Raw genomic sequence first — 15,867 nt, forward strand, 5'->3', positions numbered from 1 at the left:
AGCTAGTATGTGAAAAAAGATGCCAGACAACAGTCCGGAAGGCTGGATAGAAGGGATAGATGCTTACCTGTACTTTCTGATGTTTTATAAGAGGGTTATGAAAAACCAGAGAGTACCGTAAAATTTTGCAAATAGTTGTGTCAATTTTGTATGTCAAGAACGTGGTTTATGGATTGAACTCTTTGTGTGATTAAAGCGAAAAAGATGCCCACAATGAGGCGAATGTGCAGGTAAAAGCCGTTACTACTTTGTTTATAAAAAATCAAATAAGAGAGTAGTGCTGTGGGATCATTTCCATAGTTGTTTGTCGTAGCAAGCATTGCATGCTAAACAGACGATATGTGAATATTGCATGGGTATATTGTTACCAGAGTTTTGTGCCTGTGCTTTCACGGGTTTGTATTTGATACAAAAATTTTTGTAGAAATTCAAATCAAGAGTGTTCCGGCTTTGTTGGAAGATACTGAAAAACGTCGGTCATAGTTGTTATATCAAGTATTTCTTCTGCCGCGTATTTCGCTTATTTATCATTCCCTGTTATTTCCTAGCTGCGATTATGATAGATGCTCTTTTAGCGCACATCTGAGGTAAGAATCAGGGCGGTTGAAGGTAGATTCAGCATAGGAGAGGGATAAGGCAGGTAGGAATTTTATGATCCTATTGGAGTGTGTATATGAGGCTTGATAATAGGGCTTTGAATGCGAACTTGTAGTATCTGTTTTGCCAAAACACGTGAAAATATATAAAGCATACTGAATCGTAGAAGTGACATGAGCAGCCTTCCTTTTCGTGAAAGGATTAGTGTGTGTCTAAGATGCTAAAGGGGGGTCCGAATTTGGATTGGCGTGAAAGCTAGGATGCCTTGTTCAGGCCTTCTACCGTGTCATTTATTGTTGGCTTTTGCCAGGCGTAGAAATTTATTCTATTCTTTAGTACGATGTATTGGCAACATAATGATGAGCGAAAAGACAGTAATTGACAGGTTTTCACTCTGACTAATTAGAAGCTTTAAATTGGGGGGTTTGCGGTAGGCAAGTAATTAGGATTGAGCGTCGAATCGATTTTACTTTTTTTTTTTGTTGTTTCAAAACAATGGGAAAAAACATCGCCATTCTTCAGTATACCTTGGAGATTTGTACGTATTGATACTTCTAGTCTATCCCAATGTAGTGGCCTGGATTCGAAGAGATAGGGAAGTAGGATAAAATCAATGACTCGACAGCTCTCAGCTTCAGATCTTTAATGTGTAGTGTGTATACATCTCTTCTATCTTGATCCGTATCAGCTTGCTGCATACAGAAATCAATGTAGCCATAGTAGCCAGGCCTTACTGTTGATTTGTTAAAGTGTCACAGTATGTACCGATGTGATACTGAGCTCGATATGGAAAGAGAGAGTCGCGAAGGGGCGAAATCAATCCGGGATTCAGAGAGACAAAATAGATTTATTTATTATTATAGTGAGCACGCTATCGCTCTGCGGTTGCAATTGAGATCTTTGAATCTAACTCTTTTTTCATCCATCTATTAGAGTATACCTTGTGTTAGCCAAAATGAAGTTTAACAAACGTACGAGAGATTGAGCGTGGCAAAACCTATTTTTCGAAAAAGCTATGTTATACACTCAGACTAATTTTACTATTGATCCCAGGCGTTACTTCATCTCGCCGCAAGCAGCGCAAGGCGTATTTTAAATCACCCCCTCACATTCGCCGAATTAGGATGAGCTCTATTCTTTCAAGAGAACTGCGTAACAAGTTTGGAATTAGATCTCTTCCTATTCATAAAGATGATGAGGTTTTGGTTCGCACTGGGTCGCATAAGGGCCACGAAGGTAAGGTTACTCGAGTGTACCGCAAGAAATATGTTATTTTTATCGATAGAATTGTTCGAAAAAAGGCTAGTGGACAAGTTGTAAGTATTGGCATTCATCCTTCCAACGTCATGATTACCAAGATCAAAACAGATAAGGACAGAGAAGCACTTATCAATCGCCTCGGAAAGGCTAAGCGAAGAGCACTCAAGAACAAAGGTACAAAGTTTACAGACACTGAGGTCGAAGCTCAAGCACCCGTCGTAGTCGAAAACATAGAATAATTTTATCAACATTCTTCAAACCGAAAATAGATTTCGAGCTGGTACTCAAAGCTGAACCGATGTTTACTAGGAAACTTATCTGTCATTCAGCTGAAAATAAATTTACATTTTTCATAAACGTAGTTTGTACCCTTAAGATATGATAGTTTTTTATTCTGTGCTGTCTGCTGTCTGCGTCGTTAGGAGGGTGTCTTTGCCCTCACTCAAAATTTCTTATGAAGACAAGACCAATGAAAATTTAGGGGAAACACTAGACCTAAAATAGGTCTAAGAGATATCTAGCTTAGCTGATGCTCTAAATTGATCTTTCAGGATGGTGGTAGCAATACAAAATAAAATAGAGCTGGATAAGGGCTTTTTTTTTTTGAAAAAGGATCAGTTTTCGTGTGAGTAGCTCTCTTATAAAAAATATAGTCTAGATAATTCAGACGTACTTTCTACTGCCTATAATCCAACTGTGTTATGAAATGCTTTTTAAGAGTGATGCACGATGGAGTTGAAGGCGTATAGTGATAATTGTGACTCTGCATTCAATGCATCAAAATCCAACTTTCGTCAAGTTTCTCATGTAAAGTTTATCACCGAACTCGTTTTCGAGTTGGTTGCCCACATGCTACCCGCATCTCCGCGCGCTAAAAATATGATTCAATATATACTTCGATTGCTTGGGTCTCGTATTTCGCCCATTAGCATACAAGGGAAATTTACCATTATGAATTTGATGAAAACGCATCGTACGCCTTTTAAATACACGTTTTAAATGCTGTTTGTGTCTTTGGCTCTGAGTTAAATTCATTCGTAGGTATGAATTGACGTACCGGCTTGTTTATGCGTGTATTAATCAGGATCGATGGTCGATATAAGAAGATTAGAACATTTTTGCAATCGGTTCAAAGATTTTCCAATCCAACTACTGGTTCAACGGGATGATTCGTTTGAAGACAACTCCTCAAGTCTACCGTTTCAGACAGATTTACATGAGAGTTTACTTTACTTGCTGTACCGCATTCGAACACTTAGACTGAGCTCTTCTAGATTGAGCAGTACCAACTTTTTAAGCAGTTTTTGCACCTCAACTCTATTAGAACCAGATATTCAACCAGACCATCTTCTCAGGTCTCCGGCGTCTCCTTCATCTTCGAAGAAGAAAACCTCTGCTCCAAATAAAAGCCGGTCGATACTACCTTGGACATCAGAGCAACAACTTATTCATGAACTCATTTTTGTCTTTCAGGGTATCGATGGCGAATACATCAAATATAACTTTGACAACGATCGCTACGAGTTATCCACCGCCTGTCGCGTGTCTCCGTCTCAGTACATATTGTTGACTCGGTTGTCCGAGATGGGGTGGCTATTTCGGAGGATTCAGAAGTATTTGAAACGTACCCAAAGCATACCAGACGAAGCAATAAAATTTGGACTGATCGAGCAGTCTTTTCGCGAAGGCATCTCTGAAGAGCTACTCCAATATCACAAGATGATAGCAGTTCTACAAGCACAAGTAGAGGATGAAAAAAAATCCTCAGGGACCAATTCCGAAATGAACTTGGTGAAACTGGCCTTGTGGACGGCCGAACCTTTTCGACGCTTGAAATGGCTAGCTGCCGTTATTGAGAGTAAACTTGCATCTTTCCCGGACGGTGACGATATCGGTGATGTTTTTTTAGAAGAAACTACTGCTCGCCTGACCCAACTGAGGCAAATGCGTTCTCATGGGGCATCCTACCCTCAGTCGCTCAGAAAAATCCTCGAAATATTTACTTCTAGGCCAGTCTTGACAATGATTCAAAACTGGATGTATCAGGGCATTTTGAATGATCCCTTCAACGAATTTTTCATTATCAAAAATGATCTGACTACTCTAATGCGCACTTTAGGAAAAGGCGACATTGAGTCATTGAAGCCAGATGATCCTCACGACTGGGACTGGGACAAGCAATACCTGCTTGTTCATGCACGCATTCCACCCTTCATTTGTCAGAAGATTGCGCTAGAAATCTTGAGCATTGGAAAAGGAGTCAATTTCATGAGGCAATGCTGTGGGGACGTAACATGGATCAACACCTCTATGGCCAAATTTTTGCAATCCGACTCAAATTGTCGAGCCATCCATATCGATCAGCTCCTGCAACCTATCGATCGGCTATACAAGCTTGTCAATGATCGGTTAGTATCACTCATGCTCGACAAATTTCACCTAATGGAACACATGGAAGCAATTCGAGGATATGTGTTTTTGGGACAAGGTGACCTAGTCCAAACCCTCACCGACTCTTTAGCCCACGAACTTAATCTACCTCCCGGCAGACAATACCGACATAATTTTTTGCCTGCTGTCGATGCTGCCTTTAAAACCTCTTCAGCATCTTCTTGGCCTGCCTACCTACAAGAATGCTGTGACATACTCATTCGTACAAACAAAAACTTAGCGCCAGAACGTCCCTCCTCATCTTACTACAACCCAAAGGATGGCTGGGACACTGTTGAACTTTTCTACAAACTATCATCTCCTATCAGTGCTGTCATAGGAAACAAGTCACTTCTCCAGCAGTATAGACTTGTGTTCCGCTTTTTGTGGAGACTCAAACGAACCGAACACATTTTGGTAAACACCTGGAGAGTTCTGACCAACTGTTCTAAACAACTTCTGACCATCGTGCCAGAAATTTCTGGCTTGCTTCACCTCTGTCACATGACACGACACGAAATGGTATGCTTTTCTAACAACATACAGTACTATTTCATGTGTGAGGTTTTAGAAAGTTCTTGGCAAACACTGCAGCAAAAAGTTTATTCCAGCCTCTCTTTAGATGAAATCGTAAACTCCTACAATTTCTACATTTCCACTATTGTAAAAGCAATCTTCTTTGATTATACATCTGTCTCTCATCCTAAAAATACAGACTCAAAAGACGCTAATAAGACTCAAAAAACTCTCTCTTCTATGATCTTAGAAATCTCAGACGTCATAAGAGAGTTTTGCCATCAGTGTGAAATGCTCTATTCGGTTTCATGCGAAATTGCTTCTTTTAGTAATCCAGAGTTCCGAGAAAATTTGGAACATACTGACAGGTACAAATGGGGAGTCACAGGGGAAGATGAAGCTGTTATTCAAGATTTTAAAGAGCACTTGGAAAAAATTTTAACTGTCGAATTGAATACGGCTATTGATAAATACAAGCAAGTGTTTCGTCAATTCCTAACCACTTTAAGCTACGAAGTAAAAAAAGGGAACAACGCTCATCTAAGATACTTGTTTCAACGTATAAACTACAATTCATATTATACACTTGAAAGTCGTCGAAATCAGTTCGCATCCACAATAAGTCCAACTGTTTGTTCTACCACGATATCAAATTCCATGCTCGATGCTATAAAAGGTGACAGTCCATTAAATGCAAAAATAAATTCAGCAACTGCTGAGACTCCAAAAAATCCATAACATTACTATGCGTACCTATGCATAGTTGACAATGTGATTAAAACGATTATTGTCTCTTGGATACGATTCAGCTTAAACCATCCCTACACTACTTTCAGCGAATAATGTTTACTCAGCTATACTCAAACCTAGCATAGATAACACTCATCTCCGTTATACATTTTCATTCATAGCTCAGTAAAATCTTTTAGCAGCGTGCTGCCCTATCCATGTGCATTCAAGCAGATAATGTAGGATCAGAAAAACTTACCTTAGTTATAGCATCTTCGCTCAATCTTCTTTTTTTGGAAGCTATTTGATATTCTCTGTTAATGTTTTTTGCGCCATCTTGCTCTTCTAAATTAGTTTTTAAATAATTTAATAAAAGACCTTCTGGTGAAAATTTTGACGTTTCTTTAGGTAACAATTGCTCATCATTGACATAAAGACTATCTGACTTCTCGTTACAAAAATCTTGTTTTTTCGCGTTCGGACGAAGTGTGGTTTGAGAGGTTGGGTGCTGACAAAACGATGCCGAATCATGTAGTATACATGAATTACTATTACTAGCTAAGGGCGTGGTATCGCGCCATAGCTTATCTAACCTACCATTCTCTCTGTAGGATCGTTCTTCGAAATACACTTCTTTACATGAATTACCGTAGAAGGTGTTAATTTCAGGGGACATGCAATAATACTGGTCACTATTGTAAAGTAACGATGATTCTGAACAAAATTTTGGTCCGAAAGTTTCTCCTCTATTCATTGCCTTCATATGTGAATTTGTCCACTGTGCCATCTCCATAACCCTGAAATTGTTAAGATTGTTCTTGTTGAGCGGCTTAATCATCGACAGCAAAAATACTTCGTTAAAAAAGCAAGCTACGACTAGTCTATCGCAACCTTGAGGATGTCTATCAAAAAACTCAGTTGTTCTTTTGGCCATTTTTAATGCCCGCCCTACATCTTGAGTAAATTCTGGTGCCAGGTGCGACTCTATGACAATCCCTATTTTCATTTTGGGAATAAGTTCGTGTCTATGATTAGGAAAGTCATTGCCATTACTTGTCCAATTATCTAATTCACGGTCTGCTAAAGCTGTAACGGTATTCATAAAATCCTCGCCGGCTAAGGCTGCTGTCTCGACCGGGTATATTCTGTCAGTCCAACGAATTCTGGGCATTCTAGAATCAACCATTAACCTGTCAAATATGCGAATTACAGATACACTTTTATCCCAGCACTGGATAAAATAATGAATTCGGCCTCTCTCAATTTTCTCTATGCCACCGAATCTAGAAGGGAACCCTCGAATTTCGTGTTTCAATACACCATACATTGAATTTGTGATATCTTCGATAATAGGCAAAATCTCGAAATATGATCTTTCGAATGTACTTCTTGCGGTTGTCATGATGGCAAATCCGTACGTTTCAATACAACGTACATTGATGCGACGTTCGTGATCATACCCAATAAAAATTTTTCTTCTTTCTTCTAGCAATTGGGAAATGGTTTTAGATCTGTATTTCATCGAGGTGGTTAACATTAATTCGTCTTTTTTAGATGAATTATTGTGCATGTTTGACGTGTTAATGTCAAGCTTGTCATCTTTTTCGTTAAAAGAAGAATTCAGTCTTAAATGATTTTCGTATTGCCACATACTACGAGGAAAGGAAGTGCCGTATAATACAGATGAATCTTCAGAAGCATTATCAAGCGATTGAGGATATGTGTGTTTTGCTAGCGGAAGATGGAGATCAGAACTGTGCAATAGTTGTTGTTCAACTCCAGGGTTATGTTGTAATAACAAGGAAACGAGATTATTTTTCAAACTGGGACTTGCTGAAGCAAGCATATTAAGTATGGATGCATTAATAATATCTGAATCTGGTTCTTGAAGATGGCAGGTTTTTTGGTGATTCGTATTAAGGTTTGTTGAGGTATATAGAAGTTCGTTATCTGGATTAATGACGCTTGCATTTAAATGAGTTGTAGACGTAGGGTTTAGATAATTCAAATAAGTTCTAGAAGTATTCATAGAAGAAACTATGTTCTTTGTCATAATAGCATCTTCCCTACTGTTGAAAAGATACTGAATCACTAATAAGTTTGACAATTTAAATGAACAATTTTGTGGAACAACATAACACAGTTTTTTAATAACAATATCCTTAATATTAACAACTAGTTAATTTTTATAAAACAAACTTGAACTGATAACAGAAACTGTCAAGTGTACCGAATTAATACCTCTATACTCAGAATAACGGAATTTAGAGACAAAGTAATTTTATATTGTACCATATGCTTTACAAAATTTAGCGTTATCTACAACTTGCGGACTAAGAAATTGGTTTTACTTGAATCAAAGTTAATGATACATTTCGGTGATATCAACAATGTTGTTGGTATCAGTTGAGCGGTCTAGAATAGATTGAATAAATTATATTTTGCAAGCCTTGGAATACAAGAACCAGGGATTGTAAGCACACGTAATACAAATTTTAGTTAAATATAGGAGTGTAAAAGCGATAGATCAGATATCCAGATATTATTAGAAACACTCACATATCCGCTAAAAATAACGGCTATAACACTATGAAAAATTAATATTTCCAAGAAAATATTATTGCGCATAACGACTTATCTATACAAGCATTTATAGAGAGTCAGGTATAACTTTGTAACAGTATAATGGTTCAGGCATTCTGCAAAATTGACAGCAGATAAGTTATCTTGAGAGATTTTGTGTCAAGTACTTGGCTTTTTTTACAAGAAATAGCATGCTAGATCTAGCAGTTTAGACTACGTCAGGCTGGGAGGTATTGTTAAATACATTCAATTTTTTGAGTTCACGAGCATATTCTTTTGAATGAGATAGCCAACATGAATACATATCTTGATTGATCTGGGAGCACTTTGAAAAATCACCATGTAACTTATATGCGGTATAAACACATCTCAGGTATTTTTCCATATAACTTCCGCAGGAACCCTGTTTCATTTTACTAAGGCAGGGAGCACAAAACATGTCATCCAATTCGTCCTCGATTGTTTTTTTCGTTTCTTCAGGATGAACCCAAATCTTGTGTTCAAACGGCAGAGAAGCTTGCCGGGAAGCTTCGTCTTGATTATCGGTGTCCATTGAAGGCAGAGCGACAAAAGATTGGATATCTCCAGAAAAAGACTACAGAAACTTTGAAATATGCTAGCGTGATTGTATATGTAATCAATCACTGTGGTAGCCAGTTTAAAAGAAGATTTATCAGAAAAATAGAAACGCTGGAATCTTTTAAAAAATTTTTATGTTCGCTGGATTTTATAATAAACACAGGAAGATTTATAGAAAACCATAAAGGGATCTCACCAGAATCAAACCCTTGATTTAGAATTCTTACAAAAAAATAGAACATGCTAATCTTAAATAGTTTTTTTAAAAAAATGTTATGGGCGAATTTATGATCACTTTGGCTTAGTTTATGGTCTAAGCCTCTGTTGAGAGTAAAGATTCACTGGACAGCTTTATTCACTGAGCTTCGGGTAAGCTTGATTGAATATACACCGGCAAATGTCTTAATCGCCTAATTAACATGATATATAGAGAAGACGTAAGGAAAGCTAAAAAGACATATATTTGTTGTGTGCATATACTCATCAAAAATAATCAAGTGAGTAGACCGAAGCCATACATTTTGTAGCGCTTCTAAGTACTACGCACATTTCTATAGGACGAATCCCTGCTGTCGAATTACTTTATCTGTGGTCGCCAAGGCTCTCTAAAAAACTTTTACAACATGCTTTTGAATTTCGGTCTCAATCAAAAAAAGGTTTGTTGGTCTTCCCAATACAGCATCCGTAGGCGTTCTAAGCGTACGGTGTTTAAAAGGCAGCCTCAGCGGGCTACACCCAGAAGCGCGTGTGTTCTTGGTAATTGGAGTGACTTGGTCCCTGGGATAGTTTTTTACTGGAATGACAAAAAAGCTTTTTATACTACCGGAGACCATCATTCACGCATTTCCTTAACAAAGGCGACCGATTTTAATTTGAATTTTGGGTCTGAGCCAGGTTCACGAGTTCACAGTGGCTTTTTGTCTTCTATAGCTGAAAGCTGCTCGACGCCTCCAGAGGACAACGTGTTGTGTGTTTTTAATTCACTTACAGGTAAGAAAGAGCCATTCTTTGACAGCTCATCAAACAAGATCATATCCTGGTACTCGTGCGGTCCCACTGTATATGATCATTCACACATTGGGCACGCTAGAAACTACGTCTGTCTTGACATTATACAGCGTATTTTAAGCTATGGCTTTGGATACAATGTGATTCATGTAATGGGAATGACAGATGTGGACGACAAAATTATAAGAAGAGCTGAGGAAACCAATCAACCCGCGGTACGGCTTGCCCGTCGCTTTGAAGATGAATTTTTTCAAGATATGAAGAAGCTCAACGTGCGTCCCCCAACGGTTTGTTGTCGAGTCACAGAACATATTTCACATATAATTTCGTACATTGAGCGGATCCTTCAAAACGGGTATGCATATACGGCAGAAGATGGGTCTGTCTATTTCAGCATTGGCAATTTTGGCGAGGAAAAGTATTATAGATTTAGATCAGTGCGGGGTTGCCTAGATTTTGCGGGTCAGGGCGAAGCTGACAAATCTAAGAGAAGCAGGTCAGATTTTGCGCTGTGGAAAGGATCGGGCGCGGATATAAACAAACAATGGAATAGGGATCAGCTGCCATTCTGGTCGTCTCCTTGGTGCCCAGAGGGGAGACCGGGGTGGCATATAGAATGCTCTGCTATGTCCCATCACTATTTGGGGTCTCGTTTTGACGTCCATTGGGGGGGTATCGATCTCATGTTTCCTCACCACAACAATGAAATTGCTCAGGCAAGGGCTCATCAGGGGCGCTGCTCAAAGGATCATACCGAGTGGGTGAGATATTTTTTGCACTCTGGTCATTTGCACATCCAAGGGCGAAAGATGAGCAAATCTGAAAAAAACTTCATTACGATTAGGGAGTTTTTAGAAGAATTCGGCACGGCCGATGAATTTCGAATGTTTTGTCTTAACACTGGATATCGCAGTCATACAGAGTACAGCGAGAACCACATACTCGAGGCAAGACAACAAATTTCGAAGTTCAAGGAATTTTTCGCCTACATGCTCGAGGTTCAAAGAACTTTACATAGCCGCCCGAAGACGTGGCAAGAGACTGAAAAAGAGTTGTTCAATAGCTTAGAAAGGTCGAAGTCAAGGGTAAGGGCTCACTTGTGCGATAACTTTGACACGGCAAAAGTTGTCAAAGTCTTACTCGGCTTGGTCAACGAAGCTAATAATTATGTCAAGAGAAAAGATTGCTGCACGTTGATTATCGGGCACATCTATCGCTATGTTTTAGAGACGCTCGGCATGTTTGGACTCCAGTTGTTTGTCAGCAACCAGACAAGTGGAGAGACGTTCGAAGGAGAAATTTTAAAAACGATGTTAGAGTTTCGCTCAAAAATTCGTTGTTTTGCGCTGGAAAGACGGAACAACGAGGCTTGGCAGGGCAAAGAATGCATGGATGAGTTGCTTCGCATGTGTGATCACATCAGAAACGAGGTCTTGCCGGACCTAGGTATTTCAGTGACTGACCGTTCTGAGGGAGGTTACGAGTACAGATTTTTGGAGGGCCGTCGGGTGCGGAAAGCGAAAAGTGAGAAAGTGAAGGACGGCGAGAAACGTCGAGGGTTTGATTCAGGCGAATAATAGGTATGAGAGACATTCTGTGTGTTTTAACGACTCTCGTAGGTAAAAAGTGGATAAAATGTTTTTGGCACTCTATTTAAATAAACTTCAAGGGATATGTGCAACGGAGGGTGTGCTAGGTGGTGAAGAGAAGGGATATGAGCTGAGGTGTATGTATGTATTTTTGCTCACTGTCACAACCAAAATTTCTGTAGTTTTTATAAGAGGTGAAGGGAAGTAATGCAGGCGCCGTGGTGCTCAGAGGTTAGGAAAAACGGTCATGGTATTTTTGTATACTTGTTCTGCAAGCTGTTGAGTGCTTATGGCGTGAATGGCAGCGACGATTTCGAGCACTGGGACCAAATGGCAAGGTTCGCTTCTGCCTTGTACACAACAACCTGCTGTCCACCGTTCTTTTTTTTTGGTGGGCCAGGACGTTATTTGGGCACGCGCGAACCCTGCGTGGGTTGGGCGGATGCCGCACCAAGGTGCGTCTGTTTCTAGAAGGAGTCTATCTAGGGGAATTGATTCCACGACGCGTAGGTTTTGCTTTGTCTTTAAAGAGCAGCCGTTGACGCCGATGAACAGTCCCAAACCCACGCAGTCGTTCATGTGTTCTAGTGATCCGGTGAAGGAATGCACCACTCCGGTGGAGAAGCGGTTTCGATGTTTTTTGACGATATTCAAAAAATCTGCTTCGGCAGCTCGAGAGTGAAGAAACAAAGGAAGTTTGGTCTTTTCAGCTAGAAAGAACTGCTCTTCGAAGTAGCGAAGTTGAGTTTCCTTGTTGCAAAAATGCAGACGGTCATAATCGAGACCCAGTTCTCCGACGGCCATGACGTGTTTTTGGTTCTGGGTGGCAAAATCCAAAAGCGAACGCAGATATTCATCTGGGGAGCGCTGATCGGTTTCGAATTTATGGCACATGGTTGGGTGAACGCCGCATGTAGTGCTTAACATCCCAGAGTACTTTTCGATTTTTTCATATGTTTGAATGATGCGGATGGCCTTGTGACACGAGGACAGATCGCCGGAAGTAATGATGACTTTTTTGACCGAGGCGGATAAAGCACGATCGAGGACGTCGGTTAGATCTTCTGTGTGCACTTTTTCGCCGTGATAGATGCCCTGGAAGACATCGTCGGTCAAGTTGGCGCCAATGTCTGAAGCAGTGGAAAGGGAAGGACATGGGCAATCCAAAACACGAAGTTAGGGATGGTACGGCAAGAGTTCTGCTGGATGTGAGAGGGGTCGCATTTGCCGGTGGCAAGCGCTCAAGACAGAGAACCACACGACCTATGAGCTTTGTAATACGAGTCACCATATACGTTGGAAGCGTGTTCGGTAAAAAATATACGTGTGTAGGAAAATAGGCTAAAAGTGGGTTGGATTAACCATTTTGATTCTACGCGCGATGGATCCTCATATATCCAGAAAATTCATAAATGGTGAGTGGGAGGACAGCATCCTTCCCGCTCTGAAGGAATATGTGTCTATTCACAATGTGAGCCCAGGTACGGTGCGCAGTTTGTTTTCGTTCAGACGGATTGTTCCGGTGCGTTGTCCTCCGTGTCTCGTGCACAGAGGGCATCTGCATCTTCCGAGAATTGGGCACGGTACAGAGTGTCTCGAAGGTACGCGAGATGCATCGATGTGTTCCTTCCTGACCGACTTGTTGCAAAATCGCGCCCGCAGCCTACGACAAAAACTGGGAAACCAACGGCTACATAGATCACGTCGTGGAGCTGTTTACGGGGTGGATCCTGTCGCAAAACTTGCGCGGAATGTACATGGAGGTAAATACGAAAAACGGTGCTGTAGCGCTGAAGACCACCTAGGCGCGTGTGTACGATGTATGGGTCTCTTTTTTTTTTTGAACAGAGCGGGTCCTGACAAACGCGCGCGTTACGTCTTGCCGGCTTGTTAGGTGTACCGCGAGGAGGGTCGAACGCCCTTGATCTTGGTGGAGATTGAGCCCAGTTCTGAGAAGTGCGCTGATCGGTACGCGTGTGTTGGCGAGTTGGCAGAGCAGCTCTCGCGAGGTCGCTCTCTGTTTTGCTAAAATTTGTCCCCTGACGCGCTTTGGGCGACGTGACAGAACTGTTTTATTGTACGGTCACATGGACAAGCAGCCCCCGTTGTTGCCGTGGGACGACGGATTGCACCCCTACAGGCCCGTGATCCGAGACGGACTCCTGTACGGACGAGGGTGCGCGGACGACGGTTACGCACTTTTTTCTAGCGTGGCCGCAATTCGAAACTTGCAAGTTCAAAACTTGGACCACGCCCGCTGTTTGATTATGATCGAGTCCGGCGAAGAAAGCGGGTCTCCAGACTTGCCCTACTACATGGAAAAGTTGTCTTCGAAGATCGGGAAGCCAGACTTCATTATTTGCCTAGACTCTGGATGCGGGAACTACGAGCAGTTGTGGTTGACCACGTCGCTTCGTGGACTCGTTTCTGGGACTCTGACGGTTCAAATTCTTGAGAGGGGTGTCCACAGCGGCCACGCCAGTGGAATTGTACCGTCCTCTTTTCGCATAATTCGACAGCTCCTCGACCGCATCGAGGACCCTGATACAGGAGTCCTGAAAATACCAGAGCTGAACGTTGAAATTCCGCCCGATAGGGTGAAAGAAGCTGAGCGCTGCGCGCAGAGCTTAGGAAGTTCGATCGCAGACGAATTTCCTTTTATTGCTGGCAGTGGGCCAGTCAGTACCAACTATGCCGAGCTGCTGCTCAACCGCTGCTGGAGGCCAACACTGTCAATAACAGGTGTCGACGGCCTGCCCAGCTTGAGCGAATCGGGCAACGTTCTTCGTTCTCATACCTCCCTTCAGCTTTCCGTTCGAGTGCCGCCTACAGCAGATGCCTCGCTCGCCGCAGAGGCTCTAAAGCGCGTTCTCGAGGCAGACCCCCCCTATGGCGCCCGTGTCAGCTTCGTTTACGAAAAGTCGGGGGCCGGATGGAACGCAGCGACCCTGAGCCCTTGGGCCTCTCAGAGCTTCGACAACTCCTCTATGGAGTACTTCGGTAAGCACTGCGACTACATGGGCGAGGGCGGAAGCATTCCCCTCATCAATTTATTGGCAAACCACTTTCCACAATCGCAGCTGTGCGTCACCGGCCTCCTGGGGCCCGACAGCAATGCGCACGGACCAAACGAACGCCTCGACATCGAATACGCCAAAAAACTCACATGTTGTATATCGCAAATTATTTATGACCATGCAAATCCGCAAATAGAAAAAAAGTAAAGAGTATACAATTCGGCACCAGTCCTTCCTTGCCCCTTACCCACTGTCCCTTGCCCTTACCTCCGCCCACCCCGAAACCAACCATTACTGAGCTGCGGTATGATGTCTGTCCTGCCCCCGTCCATCCGAACCCTCAATTCCACTCTATAATATACCCGATATAGAAATAGTACTAATATAGTCGAAACTTGTATGAACTTATGCGTGATATTTTATATATGTATGTACATTTTTGTACTACCCGGACTAGGTGTACTAAATGACGCTAAAATTGTGGCACTATTTACACGCATTTCTATTTATACTCGGTAATGCTTGTTGCCTACTTACGCTATACATCATCAACAACAACCACTGGCTGGAAATCAGCCTAGCCCTTAAGATGTACGCCTCGTCTCCGATAGCCTTTTAGACCTCGAACGAAAGGAACGTTTGACAGAGCTTTAGTTTAGGGACGGAGGGAGTTTATCTCGTCTTTGTCGGTCTTAGACACTACGTTTTGTTCTACTCTTCTGTTGAAAAAAGAGTTTTCCACTTCCATGAGTGCTTTGGGTGGGAACCATGCAAAATTTACTTTAGAATGTCCAACGTGGTCTTCTACTGCCTGCTGTTTCATTCTATTTTCATGATGATGTTCTATGCCATCTACTGCATGTCTGTTCTTATACAAAATTTCAGAAAACGGCAGTCGCTGTTTGAACGGTGCACTGTCACCATATTCCTCGTCATTATGTCGATACTCCTGTCGGCCTGTATGCTAGTCTATAGATATGGTTCCATGGAAGCATTACAATACGACATGAAGCCAGGAGCTTCCCTGTATATGGCGTACACCATGAGTGGAGTGCAGTGGATTTTGACGCTCGTCTACGTTCTCGCTGCATTCCTCTCGTACAAAGACAACATGGACGCGTATGTGCCTGTCGGGCAACTGGAGCGCGGAGAATATGCGACCTGACGCGTGCAAAAGCGCATAATATGCGCACCCTCTCCCTTTGGATTCGTCTCCTTCATCACAACGTCGATTAAAAGTGAGCGGCTCACGAAGATTATATCTGTATTCGAGCGTAAGTAAAGCCAATGTTTTTTTGTTTGTAGAGAGCGAAGCCTTGTTTGTTCGGGCGTTCTCCTCTTAGAGCAGATAGATGGTGCACACATGTGCATATGAAGAGAAGCTCACGATGGACGTCAAAATACCCCTGAAGCCTTGGAGAACAGAGAGCGCCACATGCATACGACGTATCGCATGTGTGCGTTCGAACAATACCCGTATTGTTCGCGCAAGACGTTATTACTTCGACCTCATCTGTTCGAAAAACATGAGTTCGAGGCCCGGAGAGCGTACCCGCTAT

At 42.0% G+C, this 15,867-nt stretch overlaps 3 protein-coding genes and 1 long non-coding RNA gene across 6 annotated transcripts; 3 read left to right on the forward strand and 1 right to left on the reverse strand.

Moving 5' to 3' along the window:
- The first annotated feature begins 1,117 nt into the window (after positions 1-1,117).
- Positions 1,118-2,232, forward strand: LOC126304692 (uncharacterized). Its single transcript, XR_007553160.1, has 3 exons — positions 1,118-1,135; positions 1,531-1,568; positions 1,651-2,232. It is a non-coding gene; the product is annotated as an uncharacterized LOC126304692 (long non-coding RNA).
- A 1,366-nt stretch (positions 2,233-3,598) lies between these two features.
- On the forward strand, positions 3,599-5,563 carry LOC126304693 (gamma-tubulin complex component 3 homolog). The gene has a single exon (XM_049991865.1). It carries the CDS (start codon positions 3,640-3,642, stop codon positions 5,539-5,541), a length of 1,902 nt encoding a protein of 633 aa, XP_049847822.1. The 5' UTR covers positions 3,599-3,639; the 3' UTR covers positions 5,542-5,563.
- On the reverse strand, positions 5,108-7,955 carry LOC126304694 (uncharacterized). Of its 2 annotated transcripts, XM_049991867.1 has the most exons (4): positions 7,825-7,955; positions 5,792-7,615; positions 5,557-5,629; positions 5,108-5,470 (listed from the first exon to the last, which is right to left on the reverse strand). In XM_049991867.1, the coding sequence occupies exons 1-3, from the start codon at positions 7,825-7,827 to the stop codon at positions 5,609-5,611; spliced, it is 1,848 nt and encodes a 615-aa protein (XP_049847824.1). In that variant the 5' UTR covers positions 7,828-7,955; the 3' UTR covers positions 5,108-5,470; positions 5,557-5,608. The 2 variants fall into 2 exon arrangements, with proteins under 2 accessions (XP_049847824.1, XP_049847823.1); XM_049991866.1 differs by having other exon boundaries at positions 5,557-7,615.
- A 4,057-nt stretch (positions 7,956-12,012) lies between these two features.
- On the forward strand, positions 12,013-15,801 carry LOC126304696 (cysteinylglycine-S-conjugate dipeptidase-like). 2 transcript variants are annotated; one of them, XR_007553161.1, is made up of 6 exons: positions 12,013-12,772; positions 12,954-13,054; positions 13,186-13,259; positions 13,357-14,612; positions 14,766-14,899; positions 14,963-15,801. XR_007553161.1 is itself a non-coding variant. In XM_049991869.1 (4 exons), exons 1-4 carry the CDS (start codon positions 12,673-12,675, stop codon positions 14,513-14,515), a joined length of 1,434 nt encoding a protein of 477 aa, XP_049847826.1. In that variant the 5' UTR covers positions 12,013-12,672; the 3' UTR covers positions 14,516-14,716. The 2 variants fall into 2 exon arrangements, 1 of the variants encoding a protein (XP_049847826.1); XM_049991869.1 differs by lacking the exons at positions 14,766-14,899; positions 14,963-15,801 and having other exon boundaries at positions 13,357-14,716.
- The last annotated feature ends 66 nt before the right edge of the window (positions 15,802-15,867 follow it).

Source organism: Schistocerca gregaria, unplaced genomic scaffold, assembly GCF_023897955.1.
Source record: "Schistocerca gregaria isolate iqSchGreg1 unplaced genomic scaffold, iqSchGreg1.2 ptg000182l, whole genome shotgun sequence".
Classification (NCBI taxonomy): domain Eukaryota; kingdom Metazoa; phylum Arthropoda; class Insecta; order Orthoptera; family Acrididae; genus Schistocerca; species Schistocerca gregaria.